We start from the raw sequence: 27,501 nt of genomic DNA, 5'->3' as shown, positions 1-27,501 counted from the left end.
GGCTGTGTCCCGGCGCCCTGTGCTCCGGAGCCTGCGCTGGTGGATTCGCGCTGGTGGATTCGCGCTCCCGGGCCGCGCAGCCCCCTCCGCGGAGCCGCTGCCCGAGCCCCTCCAAGCTGCTCCTGGAACCGCGCAGCCCCCTCCGCACGGAGCCTCTTCCTCTGCCCGAGCCCCTCCGAGCTGCTCCCGCCCCGCAGCCCCCTCTGCGGAGCCGCCGCCCGAGCCCCCCCGAGCTGCTCCGGGTCCCGCCGTGCACGCTGCAGCCCTTAGGGAGCTCGGCGCACTCTCCCGGGGCGCAGGTGTCTGTTACTGTCCCGGGGAGCCCGAGGGCATCCCCGCCCTCCTGGGTCCTGCTCCACCTCCCTGCGAGCCCCTTTCCGCCCGGGAAGGTCGGTGCAGCTCCTGCTCCTCCGGGACGGGGCTCTCCTGTCCTGGGGACACTCGCCCCGGCCTCAGCCCGGCTCCTCCCGGGGCCCCTCCCCCTCGGAGGCCTTTTGTGTCTTTATTTCTTTTTCCCCGTCTTCCTACCTTGATAGAAGCGTGAACTCTTCTCACTGTTGCATTCCAGGTGTTCTCTCTTTAATTCTCAGGCCGAATTCATAGATTTTCAGGATGATTGGAAGGTTTTCTAGGTAATTTGGTGGAGACAGGTGATTTGGAGACCCTGCTCTTCCGCCATCTTGCCCCCAGAGATCATTTTAAATGCCCTATAATTTAATTTCTAAAAAAAGCAAAATCCTTTGATATTTTGGCCTTTTAACAGTTATTAATGAATTGCCTGGTACATTCCTCACAAATGCATAAAATACACTATAGCATCACACACACACAAAATATGGTTTCAAGTTGCCAGATGAGTGAAGTGAACCTGTGGTAGAATAAATATCTTATAATACTAAACATCCAAATGTGCTTTGAACATGAATGCCTCCTAATTCTGCTTTCTCTTCCTTCTTTAATCCTCCTGAGACTGGGTAGCTCAGGTCACAGAAGGAAAGAGAAGAAAGATAGGAATTAAAAAGAAACATGTACTAAAGAAAGAAGTGTAAAGAGGGAGATAACCAACTAGGGGAATCAACCAGTTTCAATGGGACTTGCAAGGATTTGAATAAGCTGTTTTATATTTAGGACCAACCAATTTGAGGCAATCCCTAAAGAAGCTTATGACTTCACCCCGAGTCCCAGAATGTCAGCAGGGTAAATTCCCTATAAATCACATTTTACAATTCCCTCCCTATTCTTTTTCCATTTTACTCCTTTCATGACAAGAAAATGCCTCGTTCTGTACAACTTGAAATTTTAGAGTAAGTGGGTTGGGTTTTGTCCCAGATGTTCCTGGGGTGGGGTGGGGGTCAGATGAGGACCATCACCAACAAGGGGGCTGGGCTGGGACAAACTGAGTATTGGTGCAGCTCAGAGGGGAAAGCAGTGAAAACAAAAACAAGCTGTGCCTTCTGAGTATTTTATGATAAAAGACCCAGGATACTCCCTTTAAGTGGCTGTGAAAAAATCACACAGATAAAATCCTAAGAAAAAAAATCTATTCTTTTTTGTGTACACACTTAGTTTTATTATAACAAAGCAATTTGTGTCCTTCTAATGTTTAAAACTGAGCATCACCTTTCCTTTCCAGTGAAACAAGAAAATTTAAAAATAAACAGGAAAAAAAATTATAGAGAATGCCAATTCCAAGATCGTATAGGGTTCTGCTGAGTCTCCCATCAAGCGTCAGGGCTCAAGCCAATCTTAGGAGAGAATTTAATCTTAAAAGTATCATCTTAAAAAAAAAACTAAAATAAAATAAAAGTGTCATCTTAAACTGTAAAGATGTCTGTTAAACCCCACCTCGGGGTTATAGTGTGGTTTAAATGAGTTAATATGTGCAAAATGCTTAAGATAGTGCATGGCACATAGTAAATTCTTTATTAACATTTCCTTCTGCCAAGAATTTGGAAAAGGAACCCATATAAAAGGTTAGAACAGCACTGATCAACATGGTAGCCTCTTTCCACAAATAGCAATTTAATTTTTAATTCAAATTAACTATAATTAAATAAAGCTAAAAATTCAGTTGTACCAGTCACATTTCAAGTGCTCAATACCACTGGCTATTGTACTGAACACAGCAAATACAGAGCACCTCCACCACTGCAGAAAGTTCTATTGCACAGTGCTATTTAGAAACATCGATGGAGGGGAACCTGGGTGGCTCAGTTGCTTAAATGGCTGACTGTTGGTTTTGGCTCAGGTCATGAACTCAGGGTCATGAGACTAAGGCCCACATCAGGCTCTGCACTCAGGGGGAAGTCTGTTTGAGATTCTCTCCCTCTTCCCCTCTACCCAACACATTCTTTCTCTCTCTCTGTTTCTAAAATAAATAAATCTTTTAAAAATTTTTAAAAAAAGAAACTGATGATGGTGATGGTGATGGTGGTGATGGTGATGGTGGTGATAATGGTGATGGTGGTGATGATGGTGATAGTGACAGTAGTGATGGTGTTGAGGGTGATGGTGGTGATGGTGATGATGGTGACAGTGGTGATGGTGGAGATGATGATAGTGACAACAGAGACCTCAAGGGATGGAATGAGGACAAGAATGTGTTCAGTCAGGCACTCATTAAATACTGAGAGAGGGTTTCCTTGGGACCAGATGCTGTATGAAGTGTTGAGGATACTGTGAATGTTCAGGTGTTTGTTTGCCTACAAGGGTGGGGTGGGGATGGTGTATCAGGAAAATTAATTTAAGGAGACTTGAAGGGTGAGCAGATTTTAGGTAGGAAAATATCACAGAATTTTAAAACTATTTATTATCAGTCTTCCTTACTAAGATCTGTATTCCCTAAACCAAGACCCTGGGTTTTTCACCATTTTTATTTCCTGTTCCTTGTACACGGTTTACTGCATAATAGGTGCTCACCATACATTTATTGAACAAATGAGTTCACAAAGTCAAATATGAATGGAATGAAGATGATCAAGAAAAGAATTCTAGAAATGAACCTGGAGGGAGGAGGAAAGAGAAGGTAGGATGTGTGGAGAGACCAGGGGTTCTGAAAAAACAGAGTGAGCAGAGCACAACACGAGGAGGTGAGTGTGCTGTGCTCTCTGTGAGAGAACAGAGCAAAGGTGAACACAGATCTGCCTTTTCACAACAAAGAAATTAAGCGTAAGAGATTAGATTTATCCAGAAAAGTTAGATTAAAATTATCATATTTGTCTACTTTCTTCCCTAAGTAATCTGTATTAAACTTTGGGTTTAACCCAGCAATTAAAAGGTATGATGGTGGGGGATCCTTGGGTGCCTCAGCAGTTTGGCACCTGCCTTTGGCCCCAGGTATGATCTTGGAGTCCTGGGATCGAGTCCCACATCAGGTTCCCTGCACAGAGCCTGCTTCTCCCTTTGACTGTGTCTCTGCCTCTCTCTCTCTCTCTCTCTCTCTCTCTCTCTCTGCATCTCTCATGAATAAATAAATAAAATCTTAAAAAAAAAAGATCTGCCTTTTCATCCTTTTGCCTAGGGTTGGTCCAACTAGTTTCATATTATGTATTTCCCCTCTTTGTTCCATTTTTTACTTGCACATTCAGAATGAGGAAAGGATGGCCTGGGAGAAGACAGGTTGTATGTTTGCTGCAGGGAGCTACAGAAATGCATGTACACATTGCAAGAATCCAAAGATATGCTTCCTTCCTCCCATAAAAATCTAAGATGAGAGAAATTTAGGGGTTCAGGCTATGCTAATATCCTCTGCTGTTAATTTGTTTTCTGACCTGCACAGACTTACAGGTAGCCTACAGTATCTTCTTAGGATTGTTGCATAATTATTTGATATTAGAAACAATGCTTTGAACATTCCTATATACATACAGAATATATACAATCCTGGGGCCCTTGGGTAAGAACTTCTCTTGGGTGGTGGCTCTCAAATTTAACATATTAGAAAATAATCACCTTAGAAGTTGTTAAAATACTGATAATAGGTTGCTATACTTATACATGGAATCTCTAAAAAAAATTTTGTATATAATAGATAACAGATTAGTGGTTGCCAGAGGTGGGGGGTGTGGACAAAATGGGCGAAGGTGGCCAAAAGTACAAACTTCTAGTTATAAAACAGGTAAGTCCTGGGGATGTGATGTACAGCAAGATGACTGTAGTTAGTAACACTGGATTGTACATCTAAAAGTTGCTAAGAGACTAGATCTTAAAAGTTCTCAGAAAGGAAGTTTATAAGTATGTATGGCCCTGGATGTTAACTAGACTTATTGTGCTGATCATTTTGTAATCTGTAAGTATAATGAATCACTATCTTGTAGCTGAAACTAATTTAATACTATTTGTCAATTATCTCCCTAAAAATGATTTTTTTAAACAAAAGCCTGAGAAACACTAGGATTTACATTTTGCAACTCAATGTAACTAAATGAAATTAAATATCAATTATTGTAAATAACTTTTCCACACACTAAACTCCTCTCAGGCATTGGTAAACCTCAGTCAACACATTTGTTCAGTCATTTATCTAAAACATATTTATTGATTGCCTGCTAGGAGACAGGTGGTATTGTAGGAGGTAGGAATAGAGTGGAAAGTGACTCCAAGTCCATCCCTTCATTGAGCTTACACTGCAGCTGGGATATAGGGGAAAAGTCAAGTAAACAAACACCGTGATTTCGGATAAAAGAGAGACACACACTTTTCAACCAGAAACTGTTTCCTTCTCTCCTCTTTCTTTTTTTTTTTTTTTTTAAATTTTATTTATTTATGATAGTCACACAGAGAGAGAGAGAGAGAGAGAGGCAGAGACATAGGCAGAGGGAGAAGCAGGCTCCATGCACCGGGAGCCTGATGTGGGACTCGATCCCGGGTCTCCAGGATCGCGCCCTGGGCCAAAGGCAGGCGCCAAACCACTGCGCCACCCAGGGATCCCCCCTTCTCTCCTCTTTCTAACCCCATCCTCCTCTTTCCCATTTCTCACTGTCCAAGAGCAGAAGCAGAGGTTTGTTTGCTCTGTCTACAGCCAGAGACACTACCAAGTTCAATTCCTGATACTAGCTGACTGCTCCTTTGAAAATCAGGCAATGAATCCACAAATGTTCACTGAGCAGCTACTATTGCCTCATGGTGAATCTCTGTCCAGCAGAGAATAAAGGAAGAGAAAAGTAAGAACCTAGAGAGCAAGCAATAGACAAAGCAGGCCAATGCTGATGTGCACTTAGCAAGCATCTGCTCAATGACTCAACACAACCACGTGCTGAAGAGTAAGAGACAGGCAAGACCATATTTGTTCAATCAAAAACACTCATTTTTTTTTGCATTTTAAAATATTTAAAATTGGCTTTTACCTTACAATGATGATGCCTTCCACTGGGTAAAATACCACAATGATAAGAGCAAAATAGCATCTGAGAACTATAGAGAAGCTATGGCATGAAAACAATGGTCAGGGTGTACACACACACACACACACACACACACACATGCACACACCGCACACACATGCATACATGCTGCTAAACTCCACCCCCAAGGTTGAAACCTTTCTAAAAACAAAGGAACTGGCTGTCACCATCTCCCTCCCCTGCTCCTTAGCATAAGCACAGGGCTACCTGCAGGAATCAGCACAGTACCACCAATGCTTACTACCTAACTTCCTTACACCAGGACTCACTACACTATAGTGAAAATGCCATTCCCAATCATGCCTGTCTCAGTCCCAGTGCTGCTCACCCCCTCTCAGAGAAGCCAGGCCCAAACCCTTGCTTACATCATGTCTCCTAACCTGGGAGTTTTGCTGGGCTTCTTCTCCAGTGGAGATGGCAACAGGCCTCATTTCATAACAGACCAGCTGATACCTCATTAAGACTTGCTGCATTCAGGTCAGGGACCAAACACTGCCCATAACAGACAAGGAGAGCCTCTCTGACGATGACTGGCCTGAAGGATAAAGTGGCCAGGACACAACAGCACAGCACACGCAGCACACACTGGAGACACTTCCAGAAGCGCCAGACCCTGGGAGACGAAGGACATGGGACTGCAGTGCACTCCAGGACCTCCACTTCACAAGGCCATTGCCCTCAAGTGCAGAAGACAGTTCACTTTCCTAACACAGAGAAATAGAGAGAGGCAGACAAAATGAGGAAACAGAGAAATTTGTCCCAAATGAAAGAACAGAATAAGGTCACAGCCAGAGATCTAAATGAAATAGATATAAATAATATGCCTGATAGAGAATTTAAAGTAATAATCATAAGGGTACTCCCTGGACTTGAGAAAAGAGTGAAAAGCATGAGTGAGACCCATAACAGAGAGATAAGGAATGATGTAGCAGAGACAAAGGACTCAATAAATGAAATGAGAAACATGCTTAATGGAACGACCAGCAGGCTAGAAGAAACAGAGGGATGAATTCATGACTGAGAAGAAAGAGTAATGGAAAGTTATCAAGCTGAACAAAAGAAAGAAAAAAAGAATTACACAAAATGAGAATAGATTTAGGGAACTCAGTGACTCCATCTAATGTAGTAAGATTCATATTAGAGGAGTATCAGAAGAGAGAAAAGGGGAGAGAAAATTGTTTGAAGAAACAATAGCTGGAAATTTCCCTTATCTGGGGAAGGAAACAGACACCCAGATCCAGGAGGCACAGAGAACTCCCATCAAAATCAACAAAAGCAGGCCAACACCAAACCATATTGTGATTAAATTGGCAAAATATAATGATAAAGAAAATAATTTAAAAGCAGAAAGATAAAGGAAGGCAGTAACTTATAAGAGAAAACTCATAATACTATCAGCAGATTTTTCAGCAGAAACTTTCCAATCCAGAAGAAAGAGGCATGATATATCCAACATGCGGAAAGGGACAAATCTGCAGCCAATAATACTCCAACCAGCAAGGCTGCCATTCAGAATTTTTAAAAAAGAGGGAAATAAAGATCAGAGTAGATAATATAGGAACTAAATGATACAGAAAGTAAAACAAACAAAAACAACAGAACAGTTCAATGAAACCAGAGTTCTTAAAAAAAATCAACAAAATTGATAACTCTTTAGCCAGTTTTATTAATACTAAAGGTAAAGGATTCAAGTAAATAGAATCACAAAAGAGATAACATCCAACACCTCAGAAATACAAATAATTAAAATTGAATATTATGAAAAACTACATGCCAACACATTGGACAACCTGGAAGAAATGGATAAATTCCTACAAATGTATAAACTACCAAAACTGAAACAGGAAGAAAGAGAAAATTTGAAGATTGATGATCAGCAAAGAAATTAAATCAGTAATCAAAACTCTCCCAACAAACAAGTCAAGGGCCAGATGTTTTCACAGACAAATTCAACCAAACATTTAAAGAAGAGTTAATATCTATTCTTCTCAAACTATTCCAAAACATAGAAAAGGAAAGAAAACTTACAAATGCATTCTATGAAGCTAGCATTACCCTGATACCAAAGCAAACAAAGATTCTACTAAAAAAGACAACTCCAGGCTGATATTCCTGATGAACACAGATGCAAAAATCCTCAACAAAATACTAAGAAACTGAACTCAATAGAACATTTAAAAAATCATTCACGATGAGCAAGTGAGATTTAATCCTGGGATTCAAGCAAGGTTCAATATTTACAAATCAATCAATGTGATAAGTCATATCAATAAAACAAAGGATAAGAACCATAAAATCATTTCAGTAGATGTGGAAAAAGCATTTCATGAAGTACAACATTCATTCATGATAAAAAAAAAACCCTCAATAAAGTAGGTTTAGAAGGAACATATCTCAACATAATAAAGGGCCATCTATGAAAAACCCACTACTGATACCATCCTTACTGATGATAAGAGCTTTGACTAAAACAGACCTTCTCCCCTAAGGTCAGGAAGGAGACAGACATATCCACTCTCACCATCCTTATTCAACACAGTACTGAAAGTCCTAGCACAGCAATGAGACAAAAAAAAAGAAATAAAAGGCACCCAGATCAGTAAGGAGGAAGTCAAATTTTCACTATTTACAGAAGACATACTGTACATACCCTAAGGACTCCACCAGAAACCTACTAGAACTGATAAATGAATTCAGTAAAGTTGCAGAATACAAAATCAGCATATAGAAAACTATTACATTTCTATATGCCAACATACAGAAGAAGAAGAAATTAAGAAAGCAATTCTATTTACAGTTGCACCAAAAACACTAAGATACCTAGGAATAAACCTAACCAAAGAGGTGAAAGACCTGTACCCTGAAAACTATAAAACACTGTTGGAAGAAATTGAATATGACACAAAGAAATGGAAAGACATTCCATGCCCATGGATTGGAAGGAGAAATATTGTTAAAATGTCTATACTACGCAAAGCAATCTACACATTTAAGGCAATCTCTATCAAAATACCAAAGTAGTTTTCACAAAACTAGAACAAATAATTCTACAATTTGTATGGAACCCCAAAATGCCATAAATATCCAAAGCAATCATGAAAAAGAAAAGCAAAGCTGGAGGCATCACAACTCCAGACCTTAAATTATAAATATATATTTATATTTAAATTATTTATTTATAAATTATAAATACAAAGCTTTAGTAATCAAAACAGTATGGTACTGGCAAAAAAATTGACACATAGATCAACAGAATGGAATAGAAAACCCAAAAATGAAACCTCAACTATATGGTTAACTAATCTTTGATGATGTGGAAAAGAATATCCAATGGGAAAAAGACAGTCTCTTCACTAAATGGTGTTGGGAATACTGGACAGCCACGTTCAGAAGAAGGAAACTGGACCTTGCCTTACACCAGACACAAACATAAACTCAAAATGGATGAAATATCTAAATGCGAGACATGAAACAATAAAAATCCTAGAAGAGAATACAGGCAGTAAATTCTCTGACATCAGCCATAGCAACTTTTCCCCTAGATCCATCTCCCGAGCCAAGGAAAACAAAAGTAAAAACAAACTATTGTGACTATATCAAAATAAAAAGCTTCTGCACAGTTTTCTGTCAAGAAAACTGAAAGGCAGTCTATGGAATGGGAAAACATACTTGCAAAAGACTTATCTGATAAAAAGTTAGCATCCAAAATATATGAAGAACTTATAAAACTCAACACCCCAAAACCAAATAATCCAATTAGAAAATGGTGGAAAGGGAGGTGGGCAAGGGGTGGGGGTGACTGGGTGACAGGCATTGAGGGGGGCACTTGATGGGATGAGCACTGGGTGTTTCGTTATAAGTTGGCAAATTGAATTCCGATAAAAAAATAAATTAATTTAAAAAAAGAAAATGGGCAAAAGACATGGACAGATATTTCTCCAAAGACATTCAGATGGCCAACAGGCACATGAAAAGATGTTCCACATCACCCATCATCAGGGAAATACAAATCAAAACTACAATGAGATCCTACCTCACACCCGTCAGAATGGTTAAAATTAACAACACCGTAAACAACAGATGTTGGTGAAGATGTGGAGAAAGGGGAACCCTATTGTACTGTTGGTGGGAATGAAGGCTGGTGCAGCCACTCTGGAGAACAGTGTGGAGGTTCCTCAAAAAGTTAAAAATAGAGCTACCCTATAATCATGCAAATGCACTACTGGATATTTACCCAGAGGATACAATAACACTAATTCAAAAGGATATATGCACCCAGATGTTTATAGCAGCATTATTTACAATAACCAAGATATGAAAGCAGCCCAAGTGTCCATCAGCTGATGAATAAATGAAGAAAATGTGGTTTACACATACAATGGAATGTTATTCAGCCATTAAAAAGAATGAAATCTTGCCATTTGCAACAACATGGGTGGATCTAGAGAATTCAATGCTAAGTGAAATAAGTCAGTCCAAGAAAGACAAATACCATATGATTTCACTCATATGTGGAATTTAAGAAATAAAACCAGCAAATGGGGAAAAAAAAGAAACAGAGAGGCAAACCAAGAAACACATTCTTAGCACTAGAGAACACACTTATGGTCACCAAAGAGGAGGAGGGTGGGGGATGGAGGAAATAGGGGATGGGGATGAAGGACCGCACTTGTGATGAGCACCAGGTGATGTTTGGAAGTGCTGAATCACTATATTTTACACCAAAAGTATGTATGTTAACTAACAGGCATTAAAATAAAAACTTAAAAGGAAGAAAAGAAATTTGTTAAAACTTATTTTAAGGGCAGCCCCGGTGGCGCAGCGGTTTAGCGCCGCCTGCAGCCCGGGGTGTGATCCTGGAGACCCGGGATCGAGTCCCTCGTCGGGCTCCTTGCATGGAGCCTGCTTCTCCCTCTGCCTGTGTCTCTGCCTATCTCTCTCTGTGTGTATTTCTCATGAATGAATGAATGAATGAATGAATGAATGAATGAATAAGTAAATAAATAAATCTTAAAAAAAAACTTATTTTAAAAACTCTGAGTCTGTCTTTTCTTTATGAGAACATTTTTTATGTACTGATCCGATTCCTTTATTTGTTATAAAACTATTTAGGACTTCTCTATCTTCATGAGCCAATTTTGATATCTTCTATTATTCTGAAAATTGGCCACAGAGTCTTAATTTTCAAACTTTGGGCATATGTAATATTTTCATTGTAATTTATTTTTAACTATCTTAAGATTTCTAATTATGATTTCTTCTTTATCTATGAAATGTATAAATGCATACATTAAGATTTATGAAAACTGTTTTTACTTATGAGGGTTTTTTCCCCACATCCTCACTAACACTTGTTTCCTGTGTTATTCATTTTAGCCATTCTGGCAGCTGAGTTGGTATCTCAGTGTGGTTTTGATTTGCATTTTGCTGACAATGAGTGATGTGGAACATCTTTTCATATGCCTGTTGGTCATCTGCTTGTCTTCTTTGAGAAATGTCTGTTCATGTCTCCTGCCCATTTTTTAATTGGATTATTTGTTCTTTTGGTTTTGAATTTTATAAGTTATTTCTACATTTCGGATACTAACCCTTTATTGGGTATATCATTTGCAAATACCTTCTCCCATTCTGTAGGCTGCCTTTTGGTTTTGTTGATTGTTTTCTTTGCTGTGCAGAGGCTTTTTATTTTGATGTAGTCCCAGTAGTTCACTTTGCTTTTGTTTCTCCTGCCTCAGGAGACTTATCTAATTCAATTGCATTGTGATCATATAGTATTTCTATGAGATACATACTCTTTTACTAAAATTTATATGTGCTAGACAATAAAGCAAAACTCAACAAATCTTAATGTTTCACATGTGCTTGAAAAAAGTGGACATTCTTTAAATAGTCATGTTCTATATATATGTCTAATAAATCACGCTGTGTAATTTATCTTTCAAGTTTTCTTATTTATAATTTTTTATTCAACCTATCAAAAATTGAGATTTCCCACCATGATGATAGGTTTTCAATATGGCTCTTACAGTTCCTTCAATATTTGCCTTTATTTCTAAGGCTACTTTATTGTAGGTATGCAGATTTTTAACTTTAATACTTGCAAGATGAATTATACTTTTTTATAATTTTGTAGTTGGCCTCTATTTCCCTACTAATGGATTTCCTTTGAAGCATTTTTTTCTTTTGGTTTAGTGTACCTACCTATATTTCTCTTTGTGTTTGCCAGATGTATCTTTTTTCCTCTCTTGATGTCCAGTTTTTCCATGTCCTTATGTTTTAGATGTCTCAGATTTATTTTTTTTTTAATTTTTATTTATTTATGATAGTCACAGAGAGAGAAAGAGAGAGGCAGAGACATAGGCAGAGGGAGAAGCAGGCTCCATGCACCGGAAGCCCGACGTGGGATTCAATCCCGGGTCTCCAGGATCGCGCCCTGGGCCAAAGGCAGGCGCCAAACCGCTGCGCCACCCAGGGATCCCGGATGTCTCATATTTAAATGAAAGATAACTGGATTAAGAAAAATCTATTTTGTAAATCTGTTTTTTTTCACCTTGGTGAATTTTGTCAATTAAATTTTATCTTAACTGATATATACGGACTTTTTTTTACCATCTTATTTTTTGCTTTGAATTTATCCTGTTTCTTTTTCTTGGCTTCTTTTTCCTTGCTTGCTTTTTCCCCAGTTGACTGTTTTCCTCTGTCTTTATTTTCCCTTCACTGATTGGTAGAGTTATACACTCTATTTCCACTCTTCCATATTCTTACAGAAGCTACCTTTGAAGTTTTACAGTGCACAGTTAAAGCATCCCCACTTCCCAAGCAGCATCACTTCAGAATCTTTTTTTTTTTTATGATAGTCACAGAGAGAGAGAGAGAGAGAGAGAGAGAGAGAGAGAGGCAGAGACATAGGCAGAGGGAGAAGCAGGCTCCATGCACCGGGAGCCCAACGCGGGACTCGATCCTGTGTCTCCAGGATCGCGCCCTGGGCCAAAGGCAGGCGCCAAACCACTGCGCCACCCAGGGATCCCACTTCAGAATCTTTTTAAGTCTGATAACTCCTTCTCAGCTCACATGATTTTAGTTCTGTCTTTTTTTTAAACCTATGAATTATAATTACTATTATTCTCCTATAATGTGTAAATAACTACATATCTACATAGGTATGTTTCATTTCTCCCATTTCTTTGCCATCTCAGACCACCCTCCTAAGAAACATTTCTAGTCTAGTACAGACTGTCCTGACTTATGATAGTTCCACTTACAGTTTTTTGACTTTATGATAGCATGAAAACTATACACATTTGGTAGTGACCATACATCAAACGTTGAGTTTTGATATTTTTTCTAGGACTAGCAGCATGTGGTCTGGTGCTATCTGGATGTTTACAAGATCATTTTTAGTGAATCTGTTATAATCTAGTTTCAGTGCCTTGTAACTGTCTGGAGACCTCTCCTTATTTATTGTCACATATGTGTTGTGGCTTTGTTGTGGTTCCATCTCTTTCATCAATTCTAAAGACTTCGCCAATATTTTTCAGTTATTTCCTCATCTATTCTCTGTATTCTTTGCGTATGGGACTTGGAATACATGTAATGTCTGCAATTCCAGCCTTTCCATCCATTAACCTTGCTCACAGTTCCGCTCACAGTTTACATGATTTTCTGCATTCTAAGAGATTTCTTACTTCCCGTCTTCTAGGTCACGTTTTTCCCCTACAAGCAATTCTCTCTCAGGCTGGATGCAGTCTTCCACACTAACTCTGATCTATTGATCATTTTATCTCAACAATATATTTTTTTTAATTTATGGAAGTTGTTTTGTTGTTTTCCAATATGCTTGTTCATCTTGGACAATTTCTTTTGCTTGTTCACTTTTGTGATTCCATCTTGATCTCTTTGCTTAATTCAAGTAATTTTATTTTCTTATCATAAGTCCTTCTACAAATTCCTTGGGGGATTTATATCTCGTATATGGTTTCTGTTGACTCCCACTCATGATGGCTGTTTCCTTGTGTAAGATGAATTAAATAAATACACACTCATAATCAAGGATCACCAATTTGTGGAGAATTTAGAGGACAAGTATTAATTGAGGAGTCTCAGGGCCAAGGGGTATCCTGAACCTGAGATCAGGAGTTCTGCCTTTCAAGAGAACTCACTGTGCAGCACTGCTCTGCTAACCTCTGTCTTGTGATGTGGAAAAACAGAGGCCGGGATGCTTATTCTCCCCACTTCCTGCAAGTACAGAAATATAAATTGTTTTATGCAGAATTTAGTTGTTTTGTAATAGGATGGCTGCTAATGTAATCTATTCTACTACACCATTGGAGGCAGAATTACAAAAAAATTTTTCAAAACTTCATAATATTCAGAAAAAGAAAGCCAGCTAATTTGGCTTTGACAATAAACTTATTTAATAAGAAAATTTTTCTCCTTTGGGTAATTTTATTCCTTCAAATCTTGGGTGATCTGAATAAGAACAAACTTAGTCCATAGTTTATGAAATTACAGATAATCCAAATCAGGAAGAAGGTCAATATTAAGATAGAAATAAAATTCTTTGTCTTCTAGTTTAAATATAAAATTACTGCATCATACTTTTACTTAAGAAACAAACTAGAAAGTTCACTTTTCTCATATGCTTTCTCATAAAACACTACATTACTTTCCTGACATTGTATCAAGCAAAACATATAGAAACATCATTTATTCTCCTAAAAGATATCAATAGCACCTAGTATATAGTAGTATTTGATGAGAATCTGCTGAATTAAAGTATAATATTTCCCATCTTATCTGATAATATCTGATCATTGGATCCTAGGCAGAAAAATGAATGTTTAAATCCCATAGCTTTTTCTTGGATAAATATATAGTAATGGTTTTCTTGATTTAAATTAGGTTTAGTTCCTAACTCTGGTTTTCATAGTCAACCTAAAGTAGCTGAAACAAAATTCCAAAATTTGGAGGAATTTTTTAAATGTTATTCCCAGGCAATCCTAGTAATTATGATCTTGTTGGACCATCATAATTCTTAGGGAATCTATATTTAAAAAACAACTCAAGGGATTCTGATACGTAGCCAGATTTGCAAACTGTATCCTCATCTTCTGGGACATATGTTTAGACAAGAGGCTGATAATATATTCTCTGTGTTTATATCACATAATATGCAACACTTTGAAATAATTGATCCAATTTTTAGAGGACAGATTGTAATGAAAATCAACTAGATGACTTTGATTACTGCAGAGTTTGCCCAGGCACAACTTGGTCCAAATCAAAGTTATCAATATGATGCAACATTCAGACCATTTTCACTTAACCATTTCTTTCTCACTTTCTTGAATTTAAGTTGGATTATTTCATCAAGTACTTAAGAATTTCCTAGATAGGGCAGCCCTGGTGGCACAGTGGTTTAGTGCCACCTGCAGTCTGGGGCATGGTCCTGGAGACCCGGGATCAAGTCCCACATCAGGCTCCCTGCATGGAGCCTGCTTGTCCCTCTGCCTGTGTCTCTGTCTCTCTGTCTCTCTCTCTCTCCCTCTCCATGTGTGTCTCACATTAATAAATAGATAAAATCTAAAAAAAATTTTTTTAAAAAAAGAATTTCCTAGATAAAAAGAGCTTTGGTCTCAGAAAACTCAGTTTTTACGCAATTGTTTCCATATAACTTACATAAAAATTCAAGAACCTTTCACCATTTTAGTAAAAACAAAAAAGATAGACCCCCCTGGGTATTTTGTCAACACAGTATAAAAAATGAAATAGTTAGTATTAATATATTCTTGTTTGTAGGATTATTAAAAATATTTAACAAGCACCATCTTAGGACTCAAGCATATATCACATGCTCTTAGAATTCATCCAAAAACCTGAGGTGCAAGAACATGAAACTCCAATATTGCAGTGCTTCTGAAAAAACTAAGATGAAAACATGGTACCTTAGCAGCAAAAGCTAGCAACACCATTTGAGGTCCAGGGAGAAAGGAACTGAAGTGATAAGGCCAATCCACTGAAATCACTTTGGATAAAAGAAACATCAATGCATTCATCCAACAAATATTTCATGAGTGCCTGGTCACTGTTTGCAGACCAGCTCCCTGTTCTCAGGGAGGTGCCATTCTCCTGGCGGGGAAGAAGTACAAACAAGAAGCAAACAAACATGAGCTCACATAAACTGTCAGATACGAGCTCAAGTTCTGGTTCAGATGCTGGACAGCTGTAAAATGAGAAGTTACGTTTCTGAAACCTCTGCTTCCTCATTTACAGATGGAAATCATATAACACAAGTTTGCTATGAGAATCAAATAAGCTAATATAAATAAAGCAAAAGACTCTCATAGTCTTATCTGTGTTTCAAAGTCAGCTGGAGAATAAAGTTCAAATCTTGTAAATTCTGGACTGACCAGAAAAGGTGTCCTTTGCTTATCTTTCCTATCCCATTCTCTCCTTTACCCCAATTCCAGAACCAAACACCAGGAACTCCATGTAACTGCAAAGTCATTTTAATTGCCCAGCACCAACAGCTTTTGGTCTATCATAGATTCTTTTAATTCTTTAAGGAAATGCTGTATCACCATCATTCTTTTGGGAACAGAGGACAGGTCTGTGTAGGATAACAAGGGCATTGAAGATTCTGAGTGGAAAAGTGACTCAGAAAATCCATTTCTGACATGAAGGAACTTAGGAAATACATTAACCAAATTCATTTTGTTTAGATTTCCTTTTTTTCATCTGTGCATAAGAGTTATATGCGACCCAACTCTGTATGTAATTAAGTCTAAAAAGCTTTTCAATAGATATAAAACAAAAATCTAAAGTATAGTTTAATTGATAGCATTTTTTTTTGCTTATATGTTGAATGCATATAAAATATCAGGGCAGGTTACACAATTGATAGAACTTTAGATTCAATGAAACATGGTGTTCATGGGTCCCAAATATGATGCCTGGGACATCAAAGAACTTAAGCAAATATTTGTTAAAAGAAATTAATGCATCCTACAAAATGGAATACAGTGTCTGGCCCTGAATGCCCAGCCACGAAAAGATGTTCTGCAGAAAACAGTCTCCCAGGTAGTAGCAGGGATTTTATCCTGCCCAGGCATCAGCTTCTTGCCACTGCCAGCCACCCTCCAACTCATTCACTGCAAAATTCTTGTTCAAAGAATTTAACATAGTAACAATAACAACTAGTTTTATCTGTTACAGTTTAACTGCCTAAAAGAATTTTAAAAAGAGCTTTAGAAACACGTCATTTCCAATTCTTATTATAAATCCCATGATGATTTTCAGTAATGTCCATGAAGAGATCTCATCCCAATTTTGTGTGAGAATTTTGTGCTACAAACCAGAGCTATGGGAATTTAAAGATGAAACATGTCTTGAGTAGACAATGAGTTTTTTTTTTTTTTTTTTTTTTTTCTAGAGAGAGAGAGAGAGAGAGAGAGGCAGAGACACAGGCAGAGGGAGAAGCAGGCTTCATGCACCGGGAGCCCGATGTGGGATTCAATCCCGGGTCTCCAGGATCGTGCCCTGGGCCAAAGGCAGGCGCCAAACCGCGGCACCATCCAGGGATCCCGACAATGAGTTTTAATATGACTATCCACACTGTAATTGCCTCTAACAATATGCACTTTCAGATGAAGACACGTAAAATGCTTTTAACCATGATGCAGATCATGCAGTGAAATCTGCACTTTCACACCAGCCAGTGAATCAGGTCAGCTTTCTGATGCAGCCTGCATCACAGCACCAAAGCAACTTAATTTTCACAGGCCGAAATGAAGAATAAAAGAAACCTTTCTCTTTCATTACCTCTGCAGAGTCATCCTCAGCTTGTGGGCCATTTGATAAAATTAGTAAATCAGCTACAGATTAGTCAGTTTGGGCACATTCATAATTTTCCTTTGGTGATAAAGATTGGCAGTTCAAAAACCTGGCATCCCTGTTTATCTGGATAAGTGATAAAATGGAGCCTGCCTTCCTTCCTTCCTTCCTTCCTTCCTTCCTTCCTTCCTCTTTCTGTCAACTATTCAGTATAATCGTTAGCAAGTCACTTAACCTCTCTGCTGTGGTATTTTTTTCTTTCTTATCAGTAAAATCAGTAAAACGGGCTTGTTGAATACATATGAAGTATGTTAATATGTACAAGGCAGCCTCCTACATAGAAGCCCCTAAAGCCCCTAACAAATCTAGCCACTGTTTTCATTATTGCTGCACATGATCATATAAGGTCAACAGAGATGAGTGAATAAATAGATTATTAACTCAGTGGAAGAAGTGGAATAGAAAGCTCGATCCTCAAAGGTGATGATTTCAACAGAAAGAGAAGGTAGAGGTGAAGCATACTGATCTTCCTAACTTTCCTCCTGTCCTGTCCCCTCACCCAGAGGGTGATATGCTGAGCACAGGACCACAATCTTGCTTCAGGAAATGAGGGCCAACCTGTGCTGTCTCAAGTCCCTATGAAAACACAGAGGAGAAATGATGAGTGTGCTCTCCAAGGGCACCTGCCACCACATATCCAGCTGCGTGGACGCTGAGAGGGTAGGGAATGGGTGCAACCTCCCAACCCAACAACTTACTAGCTGTGTAACTCCTTGAACATTGCTTAACCTCTCTAAATTTCAGCATTGTCATTTATAAAATGGACATTAAAAGTAGCCTAGAGGCCACTCCAAAGAGCAAACTACGTTTGAATGACAGGTAGAAAAGGACCTGCTACAAGGTAGTTATTCAAAACTATATGTAATATATCTGTTCCCGAAATACATGTACATATTTTTGATTAGTCCTCTACAGAAACAGCAACTTGCACTAAATGGTAAATAACTCTAGTTAACATTACTTCTCCTCTTTGCCCTGGCTGAGTTACCTGGATGAGGTAGAGAACAATGATGCTGCAATCATATATGTTGTTTGGGAATCTGTAACATTCATTTCTAGATGCTCGCTGCAAACAGACATTCTCTAAGAAATGTGATTCAATCAATTCCAAAGACTTGAGAATCTTGAACAGCATACCAATTTTAGATGCCAAAGTTTAACTGAAATTTGGCATATAGATGAGTACTTCTCCCTGTCCTGAAAGCCCGAGAAGATTCCTACACAAAGAGCAATCACAAATAGTAATTTCATCCAACTGGATCCAATTATATTTAGCATACTTCACAAAGAGGAAGAAAAATAAGAATGGATTTAAGAAAATGTTTTCCTTTTATGATTTACTCTCTAGGAGGCGAAGATGAATTGCCTTATGAAGTTACTTCTTATAACACAAGGAACATAACTGTCTAGAAAAAAAATATGCAATGTCTTTCTAGAGGCAAATCAACATCTTGTTACAGAATACATGAGGCCCTTTCAGCGTATCTGGCAGTGACTCCACAACCTGCAAAGCTGACCCCTAAAAAACATCTTCATGATAATAATTTGTTAGCAGCGGATGTTGCTTCAAGCCAGGGGAGGTTTGGAACCAAAACAGGTTGTCTCTGTCATGTAGAACAGACCTCCAAAGTGGTCAATTAAGAGACCCACCAAATATCCAAGAGATGGAACAGAGGTCCATTCATAAATGAAGAAGGGGAAGCAAATCCAAAGGTGACTTTTACATTTGCTTTTCTCCTACTAGTAGCTTCCAAACTGCAAACCCTTCACCAAAGCCCAGGTCTATGCTTTATGATTATATTCTATTTTTTTCCCAAAGGTCATAATGGATCCTTAGGATTCTCTGTGAAGTCTACACTACTATGTATGAATCCCTTTTTGGCCATATTCATATTTAAAGAGACCCTATCAGCCATGGAACATTGACTTTGTATAAAACATTATGTGAATAATTTCTTTTATATAAAAGAAAACCACAGTTCATACAAGCTACACATTATATAACAGATATCAAGATAATGTGAGTACATTTCCATCATATATATTTTTATTTTAGAGTTTACTCCTTCAAGTCATTTGTATCTTAGTTCATTTTATATATCTCCTCCTATCTTTAATGTTCAGCAATTTCAAAATGGTATGTTTAAATGAGTTTAGTTTTCTATATTGCACTGATATTGTTGTACTTCATAAACACGAGAATTCACCATTTCTGGAAAATTATCACCCTTTATCTATCCCAATGTTACCTCTCCCCTGTCTGTATTTTCCCCTTCTGGGACTTCTATCTTCTAGTTCCATAACTCAATGATGTTGATATGTTTCATTTATTTATGTCTGCATTCTGGGTATTATCACCAAATTTGCTATGGTCAATCTGCATTTTAATCCTTCCACTGAATTTTTTATTTCAAAATTATACTTTTCATTTATAGATTTTCCATCTGTCTTTAAAAAATTAGTCTTACTTTCTTAGGGTTTGATTTCTTGTTACATGTTGTCAATATTTTATACATGCCCATCTTACATTCTTTCTTGTGTTGTTATATTATGTCAAGTGTTTACATTTAAAAACTGCTGTTATGTGTTATGCTGACTCTTCTCATGGATCATATCATCTGCTCAGTCTCAGTCCTGGCCAATTGTTTCCTTGTATGTTTGGTCACATATTACTGTGAGCATTTCCTCAGAAGGCTTGCTGTTTCCTTGAGGATCCTTGGCAGGGGGTACGATTGCTTCAGGACAGCTTTGTGTTTTCCTCTGTGAGGAGCCCCAGGGGTATTTTTTTAAATATAAATTTATTTTTTATTGTTGTTCAATTTGCCAACATATGGAATAACACCCAGTGCTCATCCCATCAAGTGCCCCCCTCAGTGCCCATCACCCAGTCACCCCCACCCCCCGCCCACCTCCCCTTCCACCTCCCCTAGTTCATTTCCCAGAATTAGGAGTCTCTCATGTTCTGTCTCCCTTTCTGATATTTCCCAGGGGTATTTTTTGACAGGAATATTTCTAGGTCAGCAGGTGGTATAAAAAAACAAAAACAAAAACAAAAACTCACAAGACACAGGCACAATGAATAAAATTCTTAGCAGAAGATTTCCTTCTTACTAGTCAAGTTTTTGTTTTCACTCATGGCTGGTGGCATTTATTAAAGGAAGGGTCCTGGTTTCACGCAGGGATAGGAATCCCTTGATTCCAGCTCTGGGCCTCATTTGGAACCAAGGCCTTAGCTTCACCTCTGTGCCATGCAGATATTGGAATCCAATCTCTGTGGTCACATTGATCCATCCCCTGTGGGGCAGCCACGGGTCAGTTCATACACAGGCTGTACTTGACTTTTCACTGCTTTGCTTCAGGCACATGGTAATAATCCTCTCTCGTTGATTGATTGATTGCAAAATTAGTTAATGTTTTGAAGTCATTTTAAATATTTAACTCAGTATTACTAGGTATTTGTACAGAATTTTTTTAGATTATCTCAGTCTACTGCATTGCCAGAGCTTTAGTTTATAAACACTTCACTGTTTCATTATTTATAATCATTTAATCAATTAGTCCTTCCCAAGCAGAAGTGTAGTAGAACTGTATTTCAGATGTTGAGTAGTTAGAAACCCTTCACATTATTTTTTATGTCCAGGATTCTTTCCCATGTTCAGAAGTAATGGACTAGAGACATACTTTTAACTTCTAAGTGAAATAGCTCTGAAATGCCTCCTGGGATCCAGGAAGGATGTGGGTCATTTCTTGATAATCACCATTACAAACTGATCAAAAAAGGGAGTGTATTAACTGATTTCTAACTAAAAGTTGGAAAGAGAGAAAGGGGATCTTTTTTTCTACATATCATTTTGAATGTTACCCCTCAAACACTATTGAGGCCTGAAAATATGCAACTGCTCTCAAATAAGATGATGTGCCACAATTTTCAGTAGTAAAAGCCTCATGATATAAACAATATAACATGAAAGTCTTTCTACACATGTAAACTATGAAACAGAATTTTAAGCAAAAGTCATAGAATATGTTCCACAGAAATTACAACTTTCAATAATTTGTGATCTTATAAGGGAAAAATCTCAATGATTTGAGAAAATGGTGATACCCATATCTACAGTGTACTAATGATTGCCACCTTCACAAATAATACCTTATACTATAACATATCATATTAATTATAGTATGATTCGACATGATGCGGGGGTGTTCACGAATTGAAGCACATTACAATATCTCCGTCATCTTCTGCTGTCCTGGTCTACACATTTAGAATGGTCTGAGTTTCCTGAAGCAAGAAAGGAGAATTATTCTCTAGAGAGTAGGTAATGTTAAGAAGTAGATATATCAATAAGGCAGTGGATCACGTTCAAAGAAAGTACGGGGCAAAGTTTACAGAACAACTTAGAATTATCACTTCACTTAGTCCCTGTCACTACTAATTTACAACCACAAATTTTTAAAATCAAATTATTATTTCCCACACACAGAGTAACAGATGATTATAGAATAATCAGGTGAAAAAAAATCTAAATTTTCTCTACAGGACAGTCTAATTTTTAAAAAGCAGTATAGCTTTTTAAAGTTGCTTAATTAGCTGCAGATGACATTACCAAATATATAACCGTCAGTCTTAGTAGGTCTCGTCTAAGCCAATAAAAAAAATTCACTTTTGTTTTAAACATATACCCTCAAAGCACATTTGAAAATAGCTGTATTCAGAATATGTAGGATTGACTTTTTTTTTTCTTCACATGTATCTCCTTGCTCCTCAGAGCATAGTCCATGGACAGCATCATCTCAGAGACTGTTAGATATGCAGAATCTTGGGCTACACCTAGGCCCCACACAATCTGAATCTGCATTTTAACAAGATTCCCAGGTGATTCGTTCGCCCATTAAGGCTAGAGAGACACTGTGCTATAGACATAGAAATATTTTCTAATTTAATGTCAAGAACAAGATTTCTTTTGTGGATGATGGAAATGTTGTGGAAGACTCTCATAGAGAGTGATGATTTTTTTCACACTTTTGTGGATATATTAAGCACTGATCTGTACAATGTGAACGAATTCTATGGTATGTGAAATATATCTTGATATTTGAAAAAGGAAGAAAAGATAATAGTAAGTGCTTCAAATTGTACAGCACAGAGATGAATGGAACCAGCTCCAACTTTTTTTCTCTTATCTTGGGAAAAAATTAGATGCACCATTTCCTGGGGCTCACCTCTTCCTGAGAAAGGGAACAGCCCATCTGAGATTCTGGGCACACCTGACCTACCACTGGAAGGCGCACCTTTCATCACAAGGTTGTGCCAGGAGCCTGGCAGGGGGGAGACGGTGAGGAGGTGAGCGCCCCCCGCTCGAGCCGCTTACCCCGCTGCTGCTCAGCACCGCCTTCCTTGGAAACCGCGCGGAAACAATGTCAGGAAGCCACACCATCCAATCAAGGGAAGTGCAGAGAAGCAGGAACGCTATCTGCCGGCTGCACGTGCGCTCGCAGAGCCTGCTCCTCACCCCCACCCTCTGACTGCCCCTGTCGCCCCCGCCGCCCCCGCAGAAACCCCGCCAGCTTCTAAATCAAACCTTCTAGTTACTCTACCCCCTGGCATCTACATCGGACGACTCTCCACCCCCCCACCCCCCCCACCGGGTGCCCTCGGTGAGTGCTTGGCGCTCGGGCTGGGACAGCGCACAGGGCTCCCGCGGCCCCGACTTCACCGGGAGACCTGCGGTGGGCGCAGGATGTGCGGGGCAAGCCCACCCGGCACTGGCACCTCTGAACTTCTGCGCGGCCTGGCCGCGACAGGGAGCGCAGGGCGGGGGCAGGCAGGGGGCGCGGGGCGCGCGGGCAGCGCCGGGGACCCTAGAGTTGTAACCCTCTGTCCCTCGGACGCGGAGTCCGGCAGCCACGAATGCGAGCCAGTGCCTGGCCCAGACTGTGCGTTCGGCGCAGCGACAGGGGTCTGAGCCGACTGGGAGCCAGCCGGGCTGGAGACGGACCCGTGACATCGTCCGTGGGGCCGGGGGGTGCCGTGGGTCACGCTCTCCTGGCCCAAGTCCCCGCGTGCGCTCAGCAGGGCCACCCCCCGGACGCGCGGCCCCCAGCTCCCCGGCCCCTCAGGCTCTGTCCAGGCTCGCGTGGCCGAGGAGGGACATGCGGGTCCAGAGGCCCCTCCGCCCGCGCCCCCGGCCCGCGCCCCCGCGCCCCCGCGCCCCCGCGCCCCGCGCCCCTGCGCCCGACCGCCCCGGGCCCGCACTCACAGGCAGGGATAGTAGCCGTAGGCCGGCCGCGGGGGCTGAGGGCCGCCGTCGTCTCCAAGCTCCGAGTCCAGGAGCAGATAGTCCTGGCTCTGGTTGCGCCGCGCGCCGGCCCCGGCCGCCCTCCGGGGAGAGCCGCCCCTGCCGGGGGCGAACCCCCGGCCCTGGTTCATGGCTCGCGCGCCTGCCTGGCCGGCGGGGGCCGGGCTCCCGGGGAAGGCACGTCGGGCTGCGCGGCCCGGGCCCCAGCGGAGGTGAGGGCTGCGGACTCCGGCGGCTCCGAGCTCCGCCAGCCGCTCCCAGGCCGGCCCGGGGCGAAGTCGCCACTCGGGGGTACCCGGGGGACCTAGCCCAGCGCGTCGGGTGAGGGGACCCCGCGGGGAGGGGGCCGGGGCCTCGGGGCGGAGCGAGCGCGGGCGGGGCGGGGAGCCGAGCGGGCGGCGCGGGGCGTGGAGCCAGGAGTCCCGGTGGCGACCGGACTGCGGCGGCGCTGCGCCCGCCTCCCCTGGGGCCCGCGGGGGTCCCCGCCTTCGAGGGGTTCGGCGGCCTCCGCGCTTCACCCGCTGCCCTGGACTAGGTGGAACCACGCGCTCGCCCTCCCTCTTTGCTCTTTTTCTTTTCCCATTTTTCTCTTCTCTCCTCTTTTTCTTTCCTCCTTTCCTCCTTCCCTCCTTCATTCCAGTCTCTTTCTCTCTTCCCCCTAAGTCTGCTTATTTGGAAATAATACAAATTGAGAACTTTCTAGGAAGGTTCCTTTAAGGAAGATTCTTGAAGTACCAAAGAAACTTGTTTTGTTTTTGTTTGTTGCAAAGGACAAGAGCCTCTCCTTTCTCCAGACCGTCTTCAGTCTCTTAGGGCATCTTCTCTCCCGTCCCCAACCCCTGAATTTACTGTAACTCTTTATTTTAAAATGAACGACGTTCTATGTTCCCAACACCAGATGTGCCCAGTTCCTGAGCAACAAAAATAGGCAGGCATTTTATGATGAGACGATAAAGACAGCAGCCTACTTACTTCAGAGAAAACCTTTCTTTCCATCTCTGCAAATGCTGAAATTATTTCTCTGCCAGATGTTTTCTCCATTTCTAAACTGTTTTTAAGATTTAGTTTTAAATTCTGTTTAATCCTCACAGATGTGAGAATTTAAAACTTCTCAGCAAGAATGAATCAATATCAATAGTTGTTTAAGAATCAATCAATTAGGAATCCGATTCATTTATTCAACAAATACTTAATCAATGCCAACTGTGTACCAAGCACCATTTTAGGATTCAGAGACAAATTAGCCTGATAAGGGCCCTACTTGCCTTCATGGAGCTTTCATGGAAGAAAGAGATTAAACCAGAGACATAGGCCACGATGAAAATGAGACGGGTTGGGGGATCCCTGGGTGGCTCAGCGGTTTAGTGCCTGCCTTTGGCCCAGGGCGCGATCCTGGAGTCCCAGGATCGAGTCCTGCGTGGGGCTCCCGGCATGGAGCCTGCTTCTCCCTCTGCCTGTGTCTCTGCCTCTCTCTCTCTCTCTATCATAAATAAATAAATGAATAAACCTTAAAAAAGAAAAAAAAGAAAATGAGATGGGTTGATGTAATGATGGTAACTGGCAACTACTTCAGGTCAGGTAAAGAGGCCTCTCCAAGCAGGTGCTGGTTAAGGGAAGAGAGAAGGCAGGGAGCCAGACATGAAAAGATCAGAAAGAAGCCCACTACAACTGTATTGAAGACAGCCAGACTGTCTGAAATTCTTTTTTTTTTTTAAAGATTTTATTTATTTATTCATGAGAGACACACACACACAGAGAGAGAGAGAGAGAGAGAGAGAGAGAGAGAGGCAGAGACACAGGCAGAGGGAGAAGCTAGCTCCATGCAAGGAGCCTGACATGGGACTCAATCCCGGGTCTCCAGGATCATGCCCTGGACCAAAGGTGGCACTAAACTGCTGAGCCACCCAGGCTGCCCTGAAATTCTGAAGTAAAGGTACCTCTGCATACCATGAAAAGTGAGCAATGAAAGGGATTTTGGAAGTGTGAGCAAAAGCAATCAACTTGATAGAAGGGGGAAGAGATGACAAATTTAGAGTTTCTGAGTTTGCCAGCACTGGGAACGAGAGAGCTCAGGAGGGTGAAAGCCACTGCACCCTGAGGGCGCAAGTAGGTGGCACGGATGGATGGATGGATGGATGGATGGATGGATAGAGTAATAGACCAAAAAAAAAAAATAGGAAAACACTCTTGACCTCAAAGACTAACCTCAGTCATTCTAAAGGGTGTTGTTCCTAATTTAAGAATCTCCTTTTTTGTTCTGTCCACATCTGGAGCCATGATTTAGAGTTTTGATTTTTTTCTGGTCATTATACCCAGCAATAAGAAAATCTGCTTGAAATGTGTTTGTTCATGGCAAATACTGTCTGTAAGAACTCAACTGCTTGATGCTTGAATGAATCAGTTAATAAATGTTTAATTTAAATGGCACCAAGGCAATCTGTTTAGAAACATCAACTGGAGGAAACAGTTAAGTGGGGAAGTAATATTCAAATGTTTTTGACCTGACTCGAATTCTGTAAGTCAAAGCAAAATTGGAAAGGGCTGAGGGTAGTCTACGGCCATACCACCCTGAACGCGCCCGATCTCGTCTGATCTCGGAAGCTAAGCAGGGTCGGGCCTGGTTAGTACTTGGATGGGAAAGGGCTGAGGGTGTTAGTTGACGTGTTAGTCTTTAACTTAAAAACAAACAAACATTGAGACACAACTACCTTGTTGTTTTGTAGTTAGTTGCACTGTCTGTCCCTTTTCTCATCACACAGTTTTTCATACTCAGGTAGCAACCTTCACACTGAAAATGTTATTACAGTAAACTTCTGATGTGATATCAGTTTATCCTTTTGCAACATAAGACTCACTTTTCTCTATTCTTTGACATAGAGTTGGTACTGGACCAGTAAATGCATCTGTCCACAGAGGCAGAAGTAGGCTCTCAAGGACTTGATGCAGGTCCACAGAGAGAAGCAGGTTGGTAGTCTGAGGGCCTGTGTTCTTGTTTTAACCATTCCCTTCACTGAGAGCTTGTGATTTCCTCTCCTGCTTAGCCATTGCTAAGTGATGGGTTCCTACCAAGGACCCCTCAGTCTTTTCCTGCGTTGTAGACTTACCTTCTAAGTGTCGTTTCTTCAATCACATTTAAGAACATGGTGGCACTAAAAGACAAGACCAATTCTCGATCTAGTAATATGTTTTAACCAAGTGCAGCAGCGTTGAGGGCATGCAGACCAAAGAAAGTAGTTGGCAGAATGAGAAAATACAGTGCTCAAAGTGAAAACCATTGGGTGTGTGAAGAAGTGACAGTTCTCACAGAGATCGGGTGGTATGCGTGTGCTGATAGGTCTGCTGATGATGTTGAGATCAAACAGGACACTGGGCTGGGACTTCTAAATTCAGGGCTCTGTTCTCTATGGGGTGGTAGGGACACCATGACAAGATCACTTCCTCCTCACTACACACATCTGCATGGTTTGATTGATACTGATTAATTTTACAAAAGGTATAATTATTATAACAGTATTTTGAAAAGTTAAGTGGGGCAAAATGAATAAGAGAAGGGGTTGCTCCCTAGAGAGTCTCGAGCTAGGAGCCCAAAGGCAAAGAAAACAGAATTGTCACTGGCCTCAGGGACAAAGGCTAGGAGAATGAGAGGAGATGCTTCCTTGCTCAGGGAGAAACTGAGGAGGTGCTCCGTGGAAGACGGGGCAGCTGCTGCTGCTGACAGGAAGCTACTGACACGGGAGCTTTGCTGGGAAATGCAGTTTAGGGTGAGTTGGCCGACAGCTACAGATAATAGTAGAGTCAGGAAATCATCTGGGTAATTTAAAGCATGGAGCTCCAAGTCCTGACTCCTAATTCATGTAGAATACACAGAGGAAAAACGAAAGCCCAGAAGCTTCAGAAGGACTGGT

At 40.8% G+C, this 27,501-nt stretch overlaps 1 protein-coding gene across 1 annotated transcript in view; it reads right to left on the bottom strand.

Annotated features, from left to right (window-relative positions):
• The window catches only part of TRPC6 (transient receptor potential cation channel subfamily C member 6), a 110,912-nt gene extending 87,185 nt beyond the window's left edge, over positions 1-23,727 (bottom strand). Inside the window, exon 1 of the mRNA XM_038536382.1 lies at positions 23,558-23,727. Coding sequence (XP_038392310.1) covers positions 23,558-23,727 — 170 coding nt within the window. The remainder of the gene's footprint in view (positions 1-23,557) is intronic.
• Between the last annotated feature and the right edge of the window lie 3,774 nt (positions 23,728-27,501).

The sequence above is a fragment of the Canis lupus genome, chromosome 5, assembly GCF_011100685.1.
Source record: "Canis lupus familiaris isolate Mischka breed German Shepherd chromosome 5, alternate assembly UU_Cfam_GSD_1.0, whole genome shotgun sequence".
NCBI classification, from domain to species: Eukaryota; Metazoa; Chordata; class Mammalia; order Carnivora; family Canidae; genus Canis; species Canis lupus.
Note: the sequence above shows the minus strand (reverse complement) of the source record. Positions and strands in the feature narration are given on the sequence as shown.